The sequence below is a fragment of the Herpailurus yagouaroundi genome, unplaced genomic scaffold, assembly GCF_014898765.1.
Source record: "Herpailurus yagouaroundi ecotype Mexico unplaced genomic scaffold, PumYag 67700, whole genome shotgun sequence".
Classification (NCBI taxonomy): domain Eukaryota; kingdom Metazoa; phylum Chordata; class Mammalia; order Carnivora; family Felidae; genus Herpailurus; species Herpailurus yagouaroundi.
In genome coordinates this window covers 5,425,033-5,442,209 of record NW_024420499.1, presented here as the reverse complement: position 1 = coordinate 5,442,209, position 17,177 = coordinate 5,425,033, and the positions used below count along the sequence as shown (strand labels likewise).

At 40.0% G+C, this 17,177-nt stretch overlaps 1 protein-coding gene across 3 annotated transcripts in view; it reads right to left on the bottom strand.

Annotated features, from left to right (window-relative positions):
• Positions 1-17,177, bottom strand: part of GUCY2F (guanylate cyclase 2F, retinal) — a 112,016-nt gene that overhangs the window by 78,329 nt on the left and 16,510 nt on the right. For all 3 annotated transcript variants that reach the window (XM_040468371.1, XM_040468372.1, XM_040468370.1), the window contains exon 3: positions 11,783-12,084. In XM_040468371.1, coding sequence (XP_040324305.1) covers positions 11,783-12,084 — 302 coding nt within the window. The remainder of the gene's footprint in view (positions 1-11,782; positions 12,085-17,177) is intronic.

Here is a 17,177-nt window from a genome sequence, read left to right as displayed (position 1 = left end):
AGTTTCTTCCTCCCTGAAATGTCTAGAAGCATGAATGTCTAAACCTTGGACATCATTTGGTCTAGCTGTCTTTCTTTTTAGACAGGAAAGGGAGACCCAAGGTAGTTTAGTGATTTGTCCAAGTCACTCACCTGGACATGAAATCAGGACTAGAACCCAGGTTTTCTGTTTCTTAGTTTAGCATTTTTGATTGAAATAGGTGTTACCTGTGTTCTTTTATCGGCATGAGCTTCTGTGAAATTTCCTAACACCTGGTCTAGTACAGGGACCAAATTTAGCTTGCAGACATTTTTGTTTGCACTGTACATGTTCTTTTTTTCTTCATCTTCTGATCTTTTAACATTAGAATGTTAAACAGTTCCGTCTTTAGTCCTCTTCCCTATCAACACTCATTCCTTTGGTGATCTCTTCTGGTCTCCTTGCTTTAAGTACCACATCTATACCATATATCTCAGATTTATACTTCCATATCAGACCTGTTTCCTAAATTCCACACTCAAAAGTCAACTCCTTGCTCTGGTATTTCTACCTGGATGTCAAATTTCAATGTACCCACAATTGAGCTCCTGATTTTCACCTCAAATCTTCCTGCTTCCTCTAGGAGTCTTCCCCCATCTTTGTTAAAAGCTACTCCATTCTGGGGCTCCTGGGTGGCTCAGTTGGTTAAGAGTCCGACTTCATTTCAGGTCATGATCTCATGGCTCATGGGTTTGAGCCCCGCATCAGGCTCTGTGGTGACAGCTCAGAGCTTGGAGCCTGCTTCAGATTCTGTCTCTCTCTCTCTCTCTCTCTCTCTCTCTCACACACACACACACACACACACACACACGCATGCCCACACACCCACAGCCACAAAAGTATGGTAGAGGGAGCTGAAGCTAAAGGAAAGGGCATAGGTTAACAATAGCATAACAACAGCATTCAGTTGCAAAAGAACTGTCATGGGCGCCTGGGCAGCTCAGTGGGTTGAGCATCCGTCCGACTTGATTTCAGCTCAGGTCATGATCTCACGGTTCATGAGATCAAGCCCCAGGTCAGGTTCTGCACTAACAGTGTGGAGCTTGCTTGGGATTCCCTCTCTCCTTCTCTCTCTGGCCCTCTCTTGCTTTCTTGGCCCCTCTCTCCCTGCTCGTGTGCACTCTCGCTCTTTCTCTCTCTCTCAAAATAAATAAATAAAAACTTAAAAAAAAAAAGAACAGTCACAATGGCCCACTCTCACTGTGAGGGCTTAGATTTGTGTTCCAGCTGGTCTGTGTTGCTGTTTGACCCACTGAGCCCTTCAGCAGTAGAAATGGCCCCTTCCCGTAAGTCAGACTCACAGTCTGTTAGCATTGGTCACAAAAGGTCTCCAGCTGCAGCTGCTGCAAATAATGAGAAAAAGAAGAGGTAGAAGGTGGGACAGGGGAAGAAAGGACACTACCTACAACCTCTGTCCTGGCTTCTGACTACAGTGCCAAAGAAGCAAGACAGGATTGGCAGGAGCTTCTGTCAGGCACATGGCCTTGTTGACATCACAGCCCAGAATGGTGAAACAATTCATGACTCAGTCTATTGGTTTTGCCTGTTGTATAGACCTGAACCTGATTGAATTATAAATAAATGAAAGACAATAGAAACTTACCCTTGACTGTTTTTCAGTGACATTAGCTAGCTCTACCCTAGGCTTTTTGGAGTGTAGTATCCCAGAGAACAAGGTCTGGGTCAGGAGCAGTGATTTTCAAATTTGTTCAATTTGTCCAATGCTGTTGTTGACTATCATCAGTTCAGATTTACTGTGCTTGAAAGACACAAAACTGGCTTCCAAGGCATTTTGTCCTTAGAAGCATACATTGAAACATACCTGGGTTGGAAAATATCATTTGAAGGACAAAATGGCAACATCACTTTTTTTTCTACATCACTTTTGAACAAAAATCCAGGCACATGCAGAGAGCAAGGAACCAAATGGTAATTGAATTCCTGTTATTAAAGGTAGTACCTCCAACAATGAATGATTTCAATCCTTGGACTTTGCCAAGAGATGGCAAATAACCCAATCTGTTTGCTATGATACTCATGAACACATTACCTTTATTTTTTATTGAATGATGCACAAAGACGATTGTAGCCAATGTAAGCTGCAGGCAACAGTTTCTGACAGCTGTCTCGTGGGCCCTATCCTGGAATGCTTCATTCAGTCCTAACCACATCACCTTCAGCCAACCATCCCCATGCCAGGCACCTTTATTTAAGGTAATAGAAAACAATCAGTGCAGGAGTGTAAGGTCCCCCCCTGGGCTTGCTGAGAAATCCAGAGGATTTCCTTTGCTTAGACAAATGAGGCCACATTTGGAAAAATTATCCAAAATGTGTGTTCCAGCAAAATGTATTTATAGCCGATAGAAGTTTACTGAACACAAGCATGCAGCAAAATAAAGGATGCAGGCACTAAAACTATACTTCAGAAGTCTATTTTGTGCCGAAGCTTAAAGGTACAAAGTGACAATCCTTGCCCAATCATCCTGAGACTAATTTAGGAAATTTGTCACTGGCTTCCCACCCTCAATCTCTCCATTCTGATTTATTGTTCTGTTTCCATGAGTCCTGGTAGAGCCCTATCACCTCCTATGTTAGAGGAAAAGAATCTTAAAACCCCATTCAAATCAAAGTATTAGTCACTTAGTAATATTACTGTGAGTAAATCATTAGACATGGGACACGGTGAAAGGCTAACGTGTGGTTAAATGGTCAGGTTCCAGTAGCAGATTATTGTCGAAATCCCAGCTCTGCCACTTGCCAGTTGTATGACCTTGAGCAGGTTACCCTGAGCCTCAGTTTCATCATCCATAAAATAGAGATAATAATACCTAATTTGAAGGCTTGATCTGAGGATTTGATGAGACCATTTTTGTCAACTAGCGGGTGCAGAGCAAGCATTGAATGCATGATCGCTGCTATTGTTTGCATTTCAGAAGAGGAGCACAGAACTCTGGTAATATCCCGGAAATGTAGTGTTCAAGTACGTCATCCCACTCTTGAATTGTGACCAATAAGTAAATGTCCCAATTTTATTTTTTTTAAGATTTTTTATTTGTAAGTAATCTCAATACCCAACGCAGGGCTCAAACGACCCCAAGATCAAGAGTCACACGCTCCACTGACAGAGCCAGCGAGGTGCACCTAAAAGTACCAATTTTATTTATTTTTTAAGTTTATTTATTTTGAGAGAGAGAGAGAGAGAGTGTGTGTGTGTGCTTAAGCAGGGGAGGGAGGAGAGAGAGAGAGAGAGAGAGAGAGAGAGAGAGAGAGAGAATCCTAAGCACGCTCTGCACTGTCAGTGTGGAGCCCAATGTGGGACTCGAACTCATGAACCATGAGACCATGATGGGAGCTCAAATCAAGAGTCTGACACTTAACCAACTGAGCCCCCCAGGCACCCCTAAAAATCCCAAATTTAGACCCAGTGTTCTTAGCAACCTGAAATGATAAAACTGTTCCCCTTTATTGGGGGAAGACCTTATTTCTGTTTTGTTCTCTATGATATCACCTGCAGAGTGCCTAGCCCACAATAATAATAAAAAGAACAACATTCATACCGGTAATAATAAACACATTTATTGAGAGATTACTAGGTGCCAGGCAAGCTCTTTGTGTGTATTAACTCATTTAATCCTCACAACAACTCTATGAGGTAGCTACTATTATTATTTCCAATCTGAAATAATGAAAAGGTGGGGCGCCTGGGTGGCTCAGTCAGTTGGGCGTCCAATTTCAGCTCAGGTCATGATGTCACGGTCCATGGGTTCGAGCCCCGCATCAGGCTCTGTGCTAATAGCTTAGAGCCTGGAGCTTGCTTCGGTTCTGTGTCTCCCTCTCTCTTTGCCTTTCTTCTGCTCTCACTCTGTCTCTCAAAAATAAATAAATGTTAAAAAAAGAAATAAAATAAAATAATGAAAAAAAGATATAGAGAACTTATGTAAATGTACAGCACTCTGCCTTCAAAGCCCATGCTCCTAACTACCATGGCATATCTGAGCTTAATAAATACTTACTAAATTAATGAATTGACTGTGGTAGATCCACCAGTAACGTTTTTGGGACTTCTTTTATCTTTCATGACTTCCTGATTACAGATACTGAAATCAAGATTTTTTTCTTCACTCTCTTCCTCCTCCCAAATATCACTCCCAAACAAGGAGGACAAGGAACAGAAACAGTAACCCTCCATATTTGTTAGTAATAGGAGTCATCAGTAACTCCAAACCACACAATATGAAGACAGAAAGTGGTAACTGATTTAGCAGAGTAGAGGGCGATTAAACCTGAGTACCTGAAGAGGGGAATATCGGTAAGCAACAAGCAGATTTTCCCCCTGAGAGTCCCAGAAAGGCTTAGGAATTAGAGGCACCAAGTACTATAGAATTGGGAGTGAGGCAGAACTCTAAAGGAGGGATAGCTGTGTGAATAGCTGTATAAGTAGTTCAACATCCACCATCCCCACTTCTATTGAGGAAAGCCAGATTCCTGCAGAAAACAGGTTAAATTGATTCAGAGCAGCTCCAGAACTGGGACACTTACTCCAAAGGAAGGTAGACATTACATGGGCCACCAAAAGGAATGATAAAGTTAATGTCTTTATACTTAATAATGAGAGTCCCAGTCTCCTTCCCCTAACATGACTCCTAGAATAGAGACAGCCAGGATTATGACTCCCAAGGCGACTGGAGTATTCTTCTGTGAAAAAAAGTGTACCCCAAGAGGCAAGATCTACATATATTGACAAACAACCCCAGCTGGGTAGCCAATTTCCCTATGCTGAAGCCCATTGGCCAACAAACATGTAATGTACATACAACGTCAAATCTGTTGTTTAGAGCTTCAATATTTTTTTAATCTTTTTCAATGTTTATTAATTTTTGAGAGGGAGAGAGAGAGAAACAGAGCTTGAGCAGGGGAGGGTCAGAGAGAGAGGGAAACACAGAATCTGAAGCATACTCCAGGCTCTGAGCTGTCAGCACAGAGCCCGACATGGGGCTCAAACTCATGAAGCATGATCATGACCTGAGCCGAAGTTGAACACTCGACCGACTGAGCCACCCAGGTGCCCCGAGCAAGTTTTTAAAATATAAAAATTTAAGTATCACTGCTTTTAAAAATAATTATAAAAATCATTGCTTATTAAGAGTTTTGAAGATCTGAAGTGCTTCTGGAATTCTAAAGGATAATGTGACATTCAGGAGAAGTAGAGATCTCTTTCCAAGAACTGCCACCATGTGGAAAATAAGGATGAAGAGGCTAGAAGTAGACTCCATATCTTTGCTTAGAATTTGTTAAGAAGGCACCTAGCTTCATAATCAGATAAAGAGACTACCGTACTCCTGTTAGAGTTTTCTCCCAGTCTTCCATTTGTTGGTATTTAGGTGGCAAAAAGCAAGCATTCAAGTAGAAATTTGTTGTCTTTCCCCTGCAGTGTTTGGAACACAATGTTACCCATCATATGGCCCAAAGGAAGCCCTTTGTGGTGCTAAAGCCTACTTGGGTAGGAAGGCTGAGTTTGACACTGGCAGCTTGCCTGCTGTCTGAGAGCACAACCCAGGCGCCCCTAGAGCTTCATTCTTAAATATGGACAGCCAAGATCGCCAGAGAATTAAGGAAAGCTTCCAACATGAAATAGAAAGACCAAAACAAAGAAGCATGAAAAATTAGAAGTGAAGAAAAACACAGAAAACAGGAAAAAAAAAACTTCAAAGAAAGTACAATGAGTATCTGACAAGAAATAAGACAAAATACTATATTTACAAAACAAAAGCAGGATGCCATGAAAATAGAGTAATCAATCAACAAGGATCAATGCTTGGAAATTAACAGTTTGATAGCAAAAAGTTTTTTTTTTTAATCAGCAAAAGAGAACGCAAAGTTGAGGCACTCTTTTAAGAAGAATAACTAACAACAAAACAATGGATGATACAAGAGAAATAATCAGACAATTAAAAAATCAACCCAGACAATCTTATAAACAACTAATAGTGTTTCCAGAGAGAACAAAGACAATGTTGTTAAGGAAATTATCAAATAAATAATATACAAAAATTTCTCATGTGGAATGAGATTTAAAGGCCTCACAATAGATATTGCATAATATATGTCAAAGATCCAAATATCATCATGAAATTTCATAACATCAGGAATAAAGAGATAATCTTTAAAGCTTCTGGGGGATATGAGGAGGAGCAAAAACAGGTTGCATCAAAGATTCAGTAATAACAATGGCATTGGAGCTATCAATGCCAACAACGGAAATTACAAGACAAAGTGCCATGTCTTTAAAGTGCTAAGGGATAATGATTTATTTGATTTTATTTATTTATTTAAAGTAATCTCTACACCCAATGAGAGGCTCAAACTCATGACCCCAAGATCAAGAGTCACATGTTTCTCCAACTGAGCCAGCCAGGCACCCCAGGGAAAATGATTTTTTAACCTAAATTTATATACTCAAACTCTCAATCAATAATGAGGTTGGAATAATGACTTTCGGACATGCAAAATTTGAAAAATTTACCTTCTGTGTACCTTCCTCACTAGAGAATGTGCTCCACCAAAACAAGAGAGTAAACAAAAAACAAAAAACAAAAAACAAAAAACAAAAAAAAAAAGGGAGTCCCGAGATTCATGAAATAGTGGTGCAGTACAGAAAAAAAAGGAGAAAGGGACCTTCCAGGGTGATGAAAAGGGAGATCTTAGCATAACACTTGTGCAGAAGCTTTAGGGAACAGTAAGTTTAGATCGGAACAGGAAGACAGAGAGCCTCAGAAAAAAACAAATGAAATTGATAAGGGGTTTTACAATATATAAAATTTGTTCTGCAAGAATTCTACAGCTTTATCAGCCAGTGTGGAAAGACTTTCAAATTCAAATTAAGGTAAACAAATTTAAGAATAAAGCAATTATTGGGGCACCTGGGTGGCTCAGTCGGTTAAGTGTCGGACTTCGGCCCAGGTCATGATCTCACGTCCGTGAGTTCGAGCCCCGCGTCAGGTTCTGTGCTGACAGTGCAGAGCCTGGAGCCTGTTTCAGATTCTATGTCTCCCTCTCTCTCTCTGACCCTCCCGCATTCATGCTCTGTGTCTCTCTGTCTCAAAAGTAAATAAACGTTAAAAAAAAATTAAAAAAAAAAGAATAAAGCAATTATTAACCTCAGTAAAAATCAAAAGTTACATGTGAAATGAATGGTTACCTAGTATACTACATGGATCAGCAACGAATGATACTTCGATAGGTATAATATTAGAAATACCAAATATGAATTTAACTAAAAATTGTGACAGAATTATATTGAAAGTTCGAAGGAGGGTAAGGAAGTATATAAGAGCTAAAAATCCTCAACTGTAACAGAAAGTCAACAACCCAGAGGTGAATACCAGAATAAAGAGTAAAAAGACAAGAAAGTGGTTGTTCCTGATGAAAGGTGGGAGGGAGGCCTAGGGACTGCTTCGTTGTTGACACAAACTTTTTAGGATTTCTTGACCTTTAAAACTATGTGCACATACCACTTTGACAGTCTTTGTTTTTACTTTTTAAAGAAGTAAGGGCATAAATTAAAGAGATTGCAAACCTGCTATAGGCAATATAGCCCATCCATAGAAATTTCAATTCCACTGGAAGTTATTGGCAAGAGAGAAATACAGCCATGTTTTTCATATATTTGTTTATTCATTTCCTGTCTTTTTCACAAGAATTTAAGCCCCCTAAGATCAGGAATAAGTGATGGACTAGTAAATGTTTGACTCTATGAGAAGTAAAAAAATATTCTTGTATCATTTACCTATTTCTGTGGTGTAAATATTCCCAGTGCCTGATTTCTAGCTATCAACATGATGTCACTAAAAAGAGAATTGGGAAAACATGCACAAAGTCAGCTTTTGTAAACTGGCTCCAACACACCATGAACAAAAATCTTGCTTACTATTCTATCTCGGAGTTCAACATAGTGCATGACATGGCAAGTGCCCAGTAAATAATTGTTGATCTGTTGAGTGAACACAGGAAAAATAACAGGAGCCAGGGACAAGCAAACAATGAACTACATAATTTGATCTAAGAAAATTGAAAGCAAAAATCATCTCAAAAGCTGAGAATATTGAGAAGGAGCTCAAGTCAGATTATAACTTGGATAATAAATCACCATGAATTAATAAGGTCATTCTGGCCCCAGGGAAGAAAAAGTGGAAAGGAAGGTAGCTGTGAGCCAGACATTTAGATAGTTACTTTACAAGTGTGACTTTGTTTAATCTTTGCAATAATCTTAGAAGATGTAGATCACTAACCCATTTTACAGATGGGAAAACTGAGACTCAAAAAAGTGTAAGTAATTTGCCCAAGGACACACAGCTAGCAGGAGTGAGAGCTGGGATTCAAACCCATGTTTGTCTAACTCCTTATCATATTCTCTTTCTGCTATACCAGCTGCCTTCAAAAATTTAGGAAAATAATTTAAGGAAAAGGAGGTTTTGTTTATCAGAAATGTGAAGATAATTGTCTCATCCTTCTATCAATCTTTGGTTATGAAGGTATAGCATAGGCACCTGCAAGGTGGGGGTGGAAACGCATCCAAAACAATCTGTTAGATAAGATCTAGATTCAAAACAAGCTGTTTTGTAAGATCTAGATTCTTTGTTCTAGCTCTCTTTATTTTCTTGTCTAAAGCAGAGTAGAGGCTGCCTAGCAACCAAGATAATGGTGTCTCTTTTTTTTTGCCTTAATTATCTTATGCTTTCCACAACCTCAAAGATATTGGATCAAATATTAAGAGAAGAAGATCTGAGTTTTTGTATCAAAATATCTGTTCATATACACGTACAATGCACACACACACACACACACACACACACACACACACACACCTTTCGCCTTCCCTCAATTTTGTGATTAAATTAAAAAGACAGTCTGTATCTATGTGGTGCCATACCATTGGCTAAAAAGTATAAAAATTCACCATTTCAGGGCACCTGGGTGGCTCAGTCGGTTAAGCATCTGACTTTGGCCTAGGTCATGATCTCATAGTTCTTGAGTTCAAGCCCCACGTTGGGGTCTGTGCTGACTGCTCGGAGCCTGGAGCCTGCTTCAGATTCTGTGTCTCCCTCTCTCTGCCCCCCTGCTTGCTCTCTCTCTCTCTCTCTTCTCTCTCAAAAATATCAGTCAGAGAAAGAAAAATATCATATGACTTCACTCATATGAGGACGTTAAGAAACAAAACAGATGAACATAAGGGAAGGGATACAAAAATAATATAAAAACAGGGAGGGGGACAAAACGTAAGAGACTCTTAAATATGGAGAACAAACAGAGGGTTACTGGAGGGGTGGTGGGAGGGGGGATGGGCTAAATAGGTAAGGGGCATTAAGGAATCTACTCCTGAAATCATTGTTGCACTATATGCTAACTAACTTGGATGTAAATTTAAAAAAAATAAAATTTTTAAAAAATGGGAATAAATAAATAAAACATTTTTAAAAATTAAGAAAAAAATTCACCATCTCTTTGCTTGTTGATAAATATACCAAACAAATGGTTTGGACAACCATTCTTAGCAATTTGAGGGATTCTTGCAATTCTTGACCAAACTGACCATTTGTTTTTAAATACATGTGTCTCCTAAAAGAAATATTTATTATAAACATATCAGTAGCAATAAAGTTGAAAATCAGTACTGTTAATATCTCCACTACTTTATTTTATTAGAACAAAAATTGGCAACATCTTCGTTATCAATACTTAAACTAAACCTAAATTTTATCTAAATCATTTGTTCAGAGAGATAAGCAGTCCACAGGATAAAGAAAAGGGGTGGATAAAAAGGAGAATATCATGGAGAATGTGTGTTAGACACAATCAGATGCCTACCTGACAGCCTTCTTCCCTACTAACAGAATCTCAATTCTGTTCACATTTTTCTGGCAGCCATAGGGTCAGTCATGATGGTCTTGTTCCTCTTTCTAAATTATTGACTTAGGTATGCATATGAGGCACGAATATGATCAGGAAAGTATGGAGAGAAGTCTGCATGAGGAGCTTCTGGGAAAGATTTCCTCACTCTTAGAGGCACAAGAAAGGAACATTCCCCATTTTTATCTGTAGACAGTTCCACCTATAATAAGTGATGTCTGGAACTGTGGCAGCCATCATGGGACCATGAGACCAACCAAATCATGGTGTCAAGATAGCACTCTATAGCTCATAAAGAGGAAGGATGAGTAGAGCCTGGTTCATTGATAACATCATTGAGCTGATGAATTAACTGACTCTTGAGCTCCCATAGCTTCAAATTTTGAAAAAAAAAATATTACTGGCCATTTTGTGTTGAACAGTCTATTTCTTGCAGCCAGAGGCTTTGTAACTGATACAGTATACTAGCCAATGCTAGAACTTTTAATCCTACTTATGTTTTCTTCTAAATACTTCTGAAAATAACTACCTTCTCTTACATCTGGCCTCCAACCTATAACAACCCTCTCTGTATTTTTTCAAATCTAAGTGATAGCTTTGGCCTCCCCATCTTCTCATATTCCTTGTCTTCTTTGTATGTTTCTTCTTTGTTTTTGTCTTTGCTCCCCATTCCTTTCGCTTTCTTCCCCTGTCCACTTCCTTTTTTTTTTTTTTTTGAGATTTTAAGTTTATTTATTTATTTTGAGAGAGAGATCACACACAAGCAGTGGAGGGGCTGAGAGAGAGGGAGAGAGAGAGAGAGAGAGAGAGTGTATCTCAAGCAGGCTCTGTGCTGTCAGAACCCAATGAGGGGCTTGAGATCATGACCTGAGCCAAAAGCAAGAGTTGGATGCTTAACTGACTGAGCCACCCAGGCACCCCAGTCCCCTCTCCACTTCTTTACCTTCTTCTAGCTCTTAAGTGTTTGTGATTTGAACATGAAATATGTTTATACATATATTCATTTATACATGTGTAAATATTATGCCTTGCATATTAGAAAGGAGGAATTCTTCCCCAATCCAAATAATTCCTTTCATACAGAGATAGCTCTGCTAGAAAAAAGAGAAAAAGAAAAAAAACACCTGACCTCTCTTTAACCCTTACTCATTCCTTCCCACAAAGGAGGAGTGACTTAATCTGACTGGTTAATTTGAAAGGAGAACTAAGCATGTGTAGCCCAGCCTGTCCTAGTTTCTGTCTCTTGGGAGCCAGCTACCTATAGGAAACACTCACCATGCTCCTCCAGGCTGTACATTTTACAGAAAGCATGCCCTCGTGGTGCAGGAATATGTGGTGGTCCTGCAATGCTGGTGACTAGATGGAAAAGTCTGGGTAATCCTCAGATTCTGTATTGGGAAGCTCAAATTCTTCCAAGAAGACAGAAGCCACATCCCAAATACCAGTTCTATCAGTAATAAACTTAGTAGAGTCTCATTATACCAGCTGTCTTGTCTTACTTTGAATAGATTCAAAACTATTCAAAATAGTTGAACTTGGGTCAGAAATAAGACTTCTTCTCTCTAGCCCCCTTGAACAGCACTAGTATATATGAAAGCTTTGTTTCCCTGTTTTGAAGTATATTTTCTTTATTCTTCATAGTTGCATGCTGTCATTGTGGGCGGTGTGACAATAAAAAATATTCTCCATCATTGTGTCTTTGTTTTATAAATGTTTTCTGCAAACAAAAGATGTTTTTAATTTGTGTGTGGCTGCTTGTTCTTGATGGAGCTTCCTATGGAATAGAGGCTCTTGATAGAAACAATATTTACCTTCCCGATTTTTGAGGGCCTCTGCTTATAACTTGTGAATCACTTACTTGATCTGAGTCCAGCTTCTCAGGAACTTCATGTGTAGCTGCTGCCTCAGTATAGGCTTGGTAGAAGGTCTTTTCTTGGGACTCCACTGTAATGGTCAACACAGCATCATAGGCTTCCCGGAGTTTTGGGCTGTTCCTCAGGACCTGGTAGGGTGTATGCTTATAAGGTAAACTGTAGAGCAGGGCATCATAAGGAACAAAGACATAGGTTCCATCAGTCATTTTCAGATCATGAGCCCATTCCAAGAGATGCATCTGAGTCTCTCCCCCAATCAAGGCCGAATGCATACACATGATGATTACTGAAACCAACAAAGCAGGGAGGTTATGGCAGTAATAGGTTAGTAAAATACACTTCCAAAAACCACAGACCAGGGGAAATAAATAAATGTGTTACAACCAATTGCTAAATTATTTTTATCGTATGCCTCTAAGATGATCAAGATGTTGAAGCCCTGAGCTAAGGCTTTGTTCAGGGACTCTGGATTAGGCATAGGGACAATACAGATATGTCTACAGCCTGCAGAGCCCAATACTAGACAGGAACAAGAACAACTATAGCAAATGAGAGGTAGCATAATGAAGAGGCTATGGGATCGGAAGACTCAGGCTTATACCTTAACATCACTAGTTATTGTTAGCTGTCTGCCCTTAGCTAAATCGCTTTACCTCTCTCCATGCCTCATTTATAAAATGGAGATCAAAAATATGTACTTTATGGGGTGGTAGTGATGATTGAAGGGCAATTCGTATAATAGGCTTGGCACATGACACTCAAAAAATCGCAGCTATTATTATACCTAAGAATAAGAAGGCTAGAGGGAGAGGATAGGAGAGACTCTCATAGCCACTGTTGCTGTTTATTGCCCAGCTCTGGCAAACATACATTCCAATAGGTTTCGCACAACTGTTTCCACCCTTACTATGGCCAGTATAGGCAGTGAATGGCACTCACACTCTCCTGTAAATGATAATAATATTGTGGGTGATAGGCTCAAGTTTTAAAAATCTAAGTTCCCTATAATTGGAATTACTTTGCACTCTTCTTTAATTCTCCCCTGACTTATGAAGCTATGTTGTTTGGCAGAGCTATGCTAGAATAGAGTGGATTAGAGGCAGCCACGGTTGAAGAATGGCAAGCAAGATCATGAGACTGAAAGCCTTCTATCCAATTTCGCCCTTGGCATGCTAAATGAGTTTAGTTTAAGCCCACTTGTACTTCAGTGCGCACATCTTTAAAATGCAGAGTCCAAAGCATTTCACAGGTGCGTTGAGTAGTTTAATTAGATAATGCCTGGCAAGTATTCAGAGCTCTTTGCAGAAAGGGCCAAGGTCCTATTGCTATTGGTAAATATTAATTATATGTGCTTACACGGAACCTTTAATCTCAGGAACTGAGTATGCTTAACTACATTCAGTGACTGGTTTTTGCATTTATATATTTCATCACCTATTTTCAGAAATCTTTTTTACACTGGTTAAATACTCCCAGAAATTTTCCCATTTGACCTACAGCTGATACCTTTCAGTGTTTTAAGGTGTAACTAGCAAGTTCTGAAGATGATTTAAATCACACACACACACACACACACACACACACACACACACACAGTAACCTGAGTTTTCAAATGACCATTAGTTCCCTCAATATAATGTCCCTAAGAGGTTTTCCATGTATTATGATGCTCACATCTTCCTTCCAATACTCTGGGATATCTTTGGAGTGAGTTCATGAGCCACACTAGGAATTCAGCCCCCTTCGTTCATAACCACACGTTGCATAATGGGGAAATGGAGTGCGAAAGAGGCTTGACAAGGCAAGAGATGGATTTAGAAGGACAAACTAGAACCAAAGACATCTAACTCCCTAAATTTGGCTACACCATTAAATGTGAATCCGTTTGGTCAGATTAGTCCACTAACAAACTCATTGAGGGGGGAAAATGAGTTAAGTGAGGCCCTTTAAGTAGTTGGCCAATTCATCCACCAGTATCCTTAGCAAGTTACTCAGTATTAGCATCTTTCTTCTACAAAAACAGAGATTAGGTGACTTGGCCAAGATTACCAAAAGAGATAAAATTTCATTTGCTGTATTTCAAAGAATATTAGCATTACTTCACTAGATGGAATGTGTTAAATGGAATTAAGTGACTTGTTTTGGTTGAAATACAGCAAATACTATAACATACACCACGTGCATTGGGTGCTGTGGTGTACCACCCAGATGCACCCTTCATGACTGAAGCACTGGTTCTCCTAGCTGCTGGGGGTGGGGGTTAGAAGATGATAGCTAACATCTCTCTGAGAATTGCCCTCAGCTGATGAGAGCCACCTCTCACAAGGTCACACCTTCTCAGAAGTGTGCTAGAGCTGGCTTGTGCTAGTTCCCAAGAGCCTGTGGTTAAATTTTGGGGGGTTTTGTGCACCAGTTAGTTGCAGACTGGTAGCTTGAAATTGAGCATGGTGGGAGTGATTATGGAAATCACTCCATGGAAATCAGCAAATGTTACCAATCAGGACTACTTTCCCCCTGACAAGCTGGCTGTCAAACTATTATTATCACATTGTACCCCTCTCTCTGCATCAGCCTGTATCCAATGACTGGTCAACATGGGGGCATAGAGGCTAAAACTCCTTCCTCATCTCAATTCTGGACAACTCTGAAGGGCCATCCCAGCTCCAGAGTTCCCACTGGGACTGGCTGAGGCCTTTGTTGTGATGACATGACCATTCAGTTCCTCTCTCTGCCTCATTCTACTGCTTTCTCTCCCTCACAAATGTTGTTCTTGAAAGCATTCCCACAATAAGCTTCCTGCACACAAATCTCCATCTGACAGAATTTTTTTCCAGGACACTGACTTGTCACACTGGTGGAGAGCCCCGTCATACCCTGAACTGACTTCTACCATGGCACTTACAAGATTTATTGCCCTTATTTATTTATGTCAACCTCTACTATGAAACTGTGAGCTCCCTGAGGTCAAGGACTGTGTCTTATTTATCTCTGTATCCCGGTACATATGATGAACCCAAAGAACATTGTTTAAACAAACGCCTGAAAAATTCAGAAAGTTTGTACCCTTGGATATCATTTGTGGGTTCCTTGAGGTGTGAGGCATGGACATATTTGGATTGTTAGTATGGAGGAAGGATTTGAAGTGATATTTGCTGGGCAAGTAAATTCTACCAAACTTGTCCTTAATGCTTAGAGTCATTAACTATGCTCAAGACCTTACCCTCTACCTTAATCTCTTGTGATTTTTTTTTCCATTGGCACACTAAGGACACTTCAGACAAAGAGTCAGAATTTTTATAGCTGGAAAGACTCTTTGAGACCTACTACTTCCTCTTATTCCCCCATTATTCTCCAGAGGAGAAAATGGAATCCTTGAGAAGGTATGATCACAGGCTCCTCCATTTGTTGCATGGCAAGACCTTGCCATTGAACATGACTAAAGTAGAAAGCATCAATACTGAATTCAAACAACAGCAATTTAATTTAATGGATTGAGTGCTTTGTGAAAGGGATTTGTGGATGCATCTGTTCTACATGATGGTTTTACTAAATAGTTTTATTATCTCAAAATTACATTCATTAAAATGGGGTTTTACCTGTAAGTTGTTGTCAGGAAAGGATTAGTAGACAGAAACCTTAAATCCTAGACAAGGCCTGGGCCAATGAGTGATCACTGAATAATGCTAATTTGTAAGTTTCCATCCTGATTGTTAACAGTCAGCCACTCGATAGCCAACACAAGGACCAGGAGATACATCCACCTGAGATACCATCTCACTAAGATATAATCTTAGCACTTTCTCTGAGCTTCCTGAGCCCCACTCAAGCCATCTAGCAGCTATGGGGCCCCTGTGTGGCTCAACTGGTTAAGCGTCCAACTCTTGATTTTGGCTCAGGTCCTGATCTCACAACTTGTGAGATCAAGCCCTGCATGGGGCTCTGCACTGACAGCATGGAGCCTGCATGAGATTTTCTCTCTCCCTGTCTCTCTGCCCCTCCCTCCCCCCGTGTGCACATGCACTTGCTCTCTCGCTCTCTCTCCCTCTCTCCATCTCTGTCTTTGTCCCTCTCAAAATAAATACATAAATAAACATTTTTTAGAAAGACATCCAGCAGCTATGTCTTCATATGGTAGTATCCATTATGGCAGGCTGTCCAGGATCAATCATCTCTTTCACCTTCAACAATAGCAGAAAGAAACATTATGAAACTCCAGGAAAAGCCAATTACTAAGTTGCTCAACTCCTCCTTTTGAGGAAGGAAATTGAAATTCTCATATTGAAATATTCTGTCTGATATTTCCTTGAGATAGAGGATCTGTGTTTCTCAAAAGGCAACGTTCACTTTTTTTCTTTCTCACAGATTACTGGCTATAGAGTCCTTAGAGGAGGAAACTGGGTGCACTCTCATACCTTGTGAAATGGAAATAGTTCTACTAGCTAGCGTTGAAGAAGTCCTTAGGAGTCATATTCACATTGTGACCCTGCAGTATTGCTCCCAATCCACAGAAACACCCCACCACTTCAACGGTTCTTTATCTTCATTTTAGTCCTTTTGTGACATTTCCCATTACTGACATTTATTTTAACCTATTTCGTTTTAACAAATGTTGAGAGAGGGGGAAGCATACTCTGCGATTTATCCCAAGTCTCATATTCCCCCAGGAGTCAGCCATCTGGCCATACAGTGAAAGAAGTACATTCAGACCCTCTTCCTCTCCACTTTCTTCCAAGGCCAGTCTATAAAATGGATCCATAAGAAGAGCGTAGGAGGCTCTGGAATCTGCAGGTTTCCCAGTTCTGCCCCCTCACCCAATGTGATTCAGTGCAGAAGGCCTTGAAAGCACAACTTAAGAACACTGCAGTAGGTGATGGGTGACCGTTTGTATCAGCTGAGGACACCCACCCACACGCATTTTTGTCTCTAAGTCCACAGACCACTTAAGTACCTGCCACCAGTGTTGAACCAGTGCAAGAAGCTCTGCATGATGGGAGACACGCCTTACCTTTAATGGCCATTCCACCCACATCAGACCGTGTTTTCTCATACCCAATAAAACCCTGCACATGGCTGCCCAGCTTGAGATAAGTTGTTATTTTTCCACACCTTGCAACATATGTTTTCTTCAACGTTTTCGAACTGCTGTCCAGATAAGGCCTCTTAAATGTTGGAAACCTCTTTAGAGATTTCCTCTTATGCTGGGTCTTCAATCATTTTATCTGATATTAGGCCCATTCATGAAAGCAAGTTGTCCTTTTACCATTTACATTTACTTACATTTATCTATACCAAATCCTATACCAAATTCCCTAACAACAGTAAGGTTCTTGGCCATAGTATTATCAGCATCACTGTTGTTATTAGTGTAGGAAAATCAGG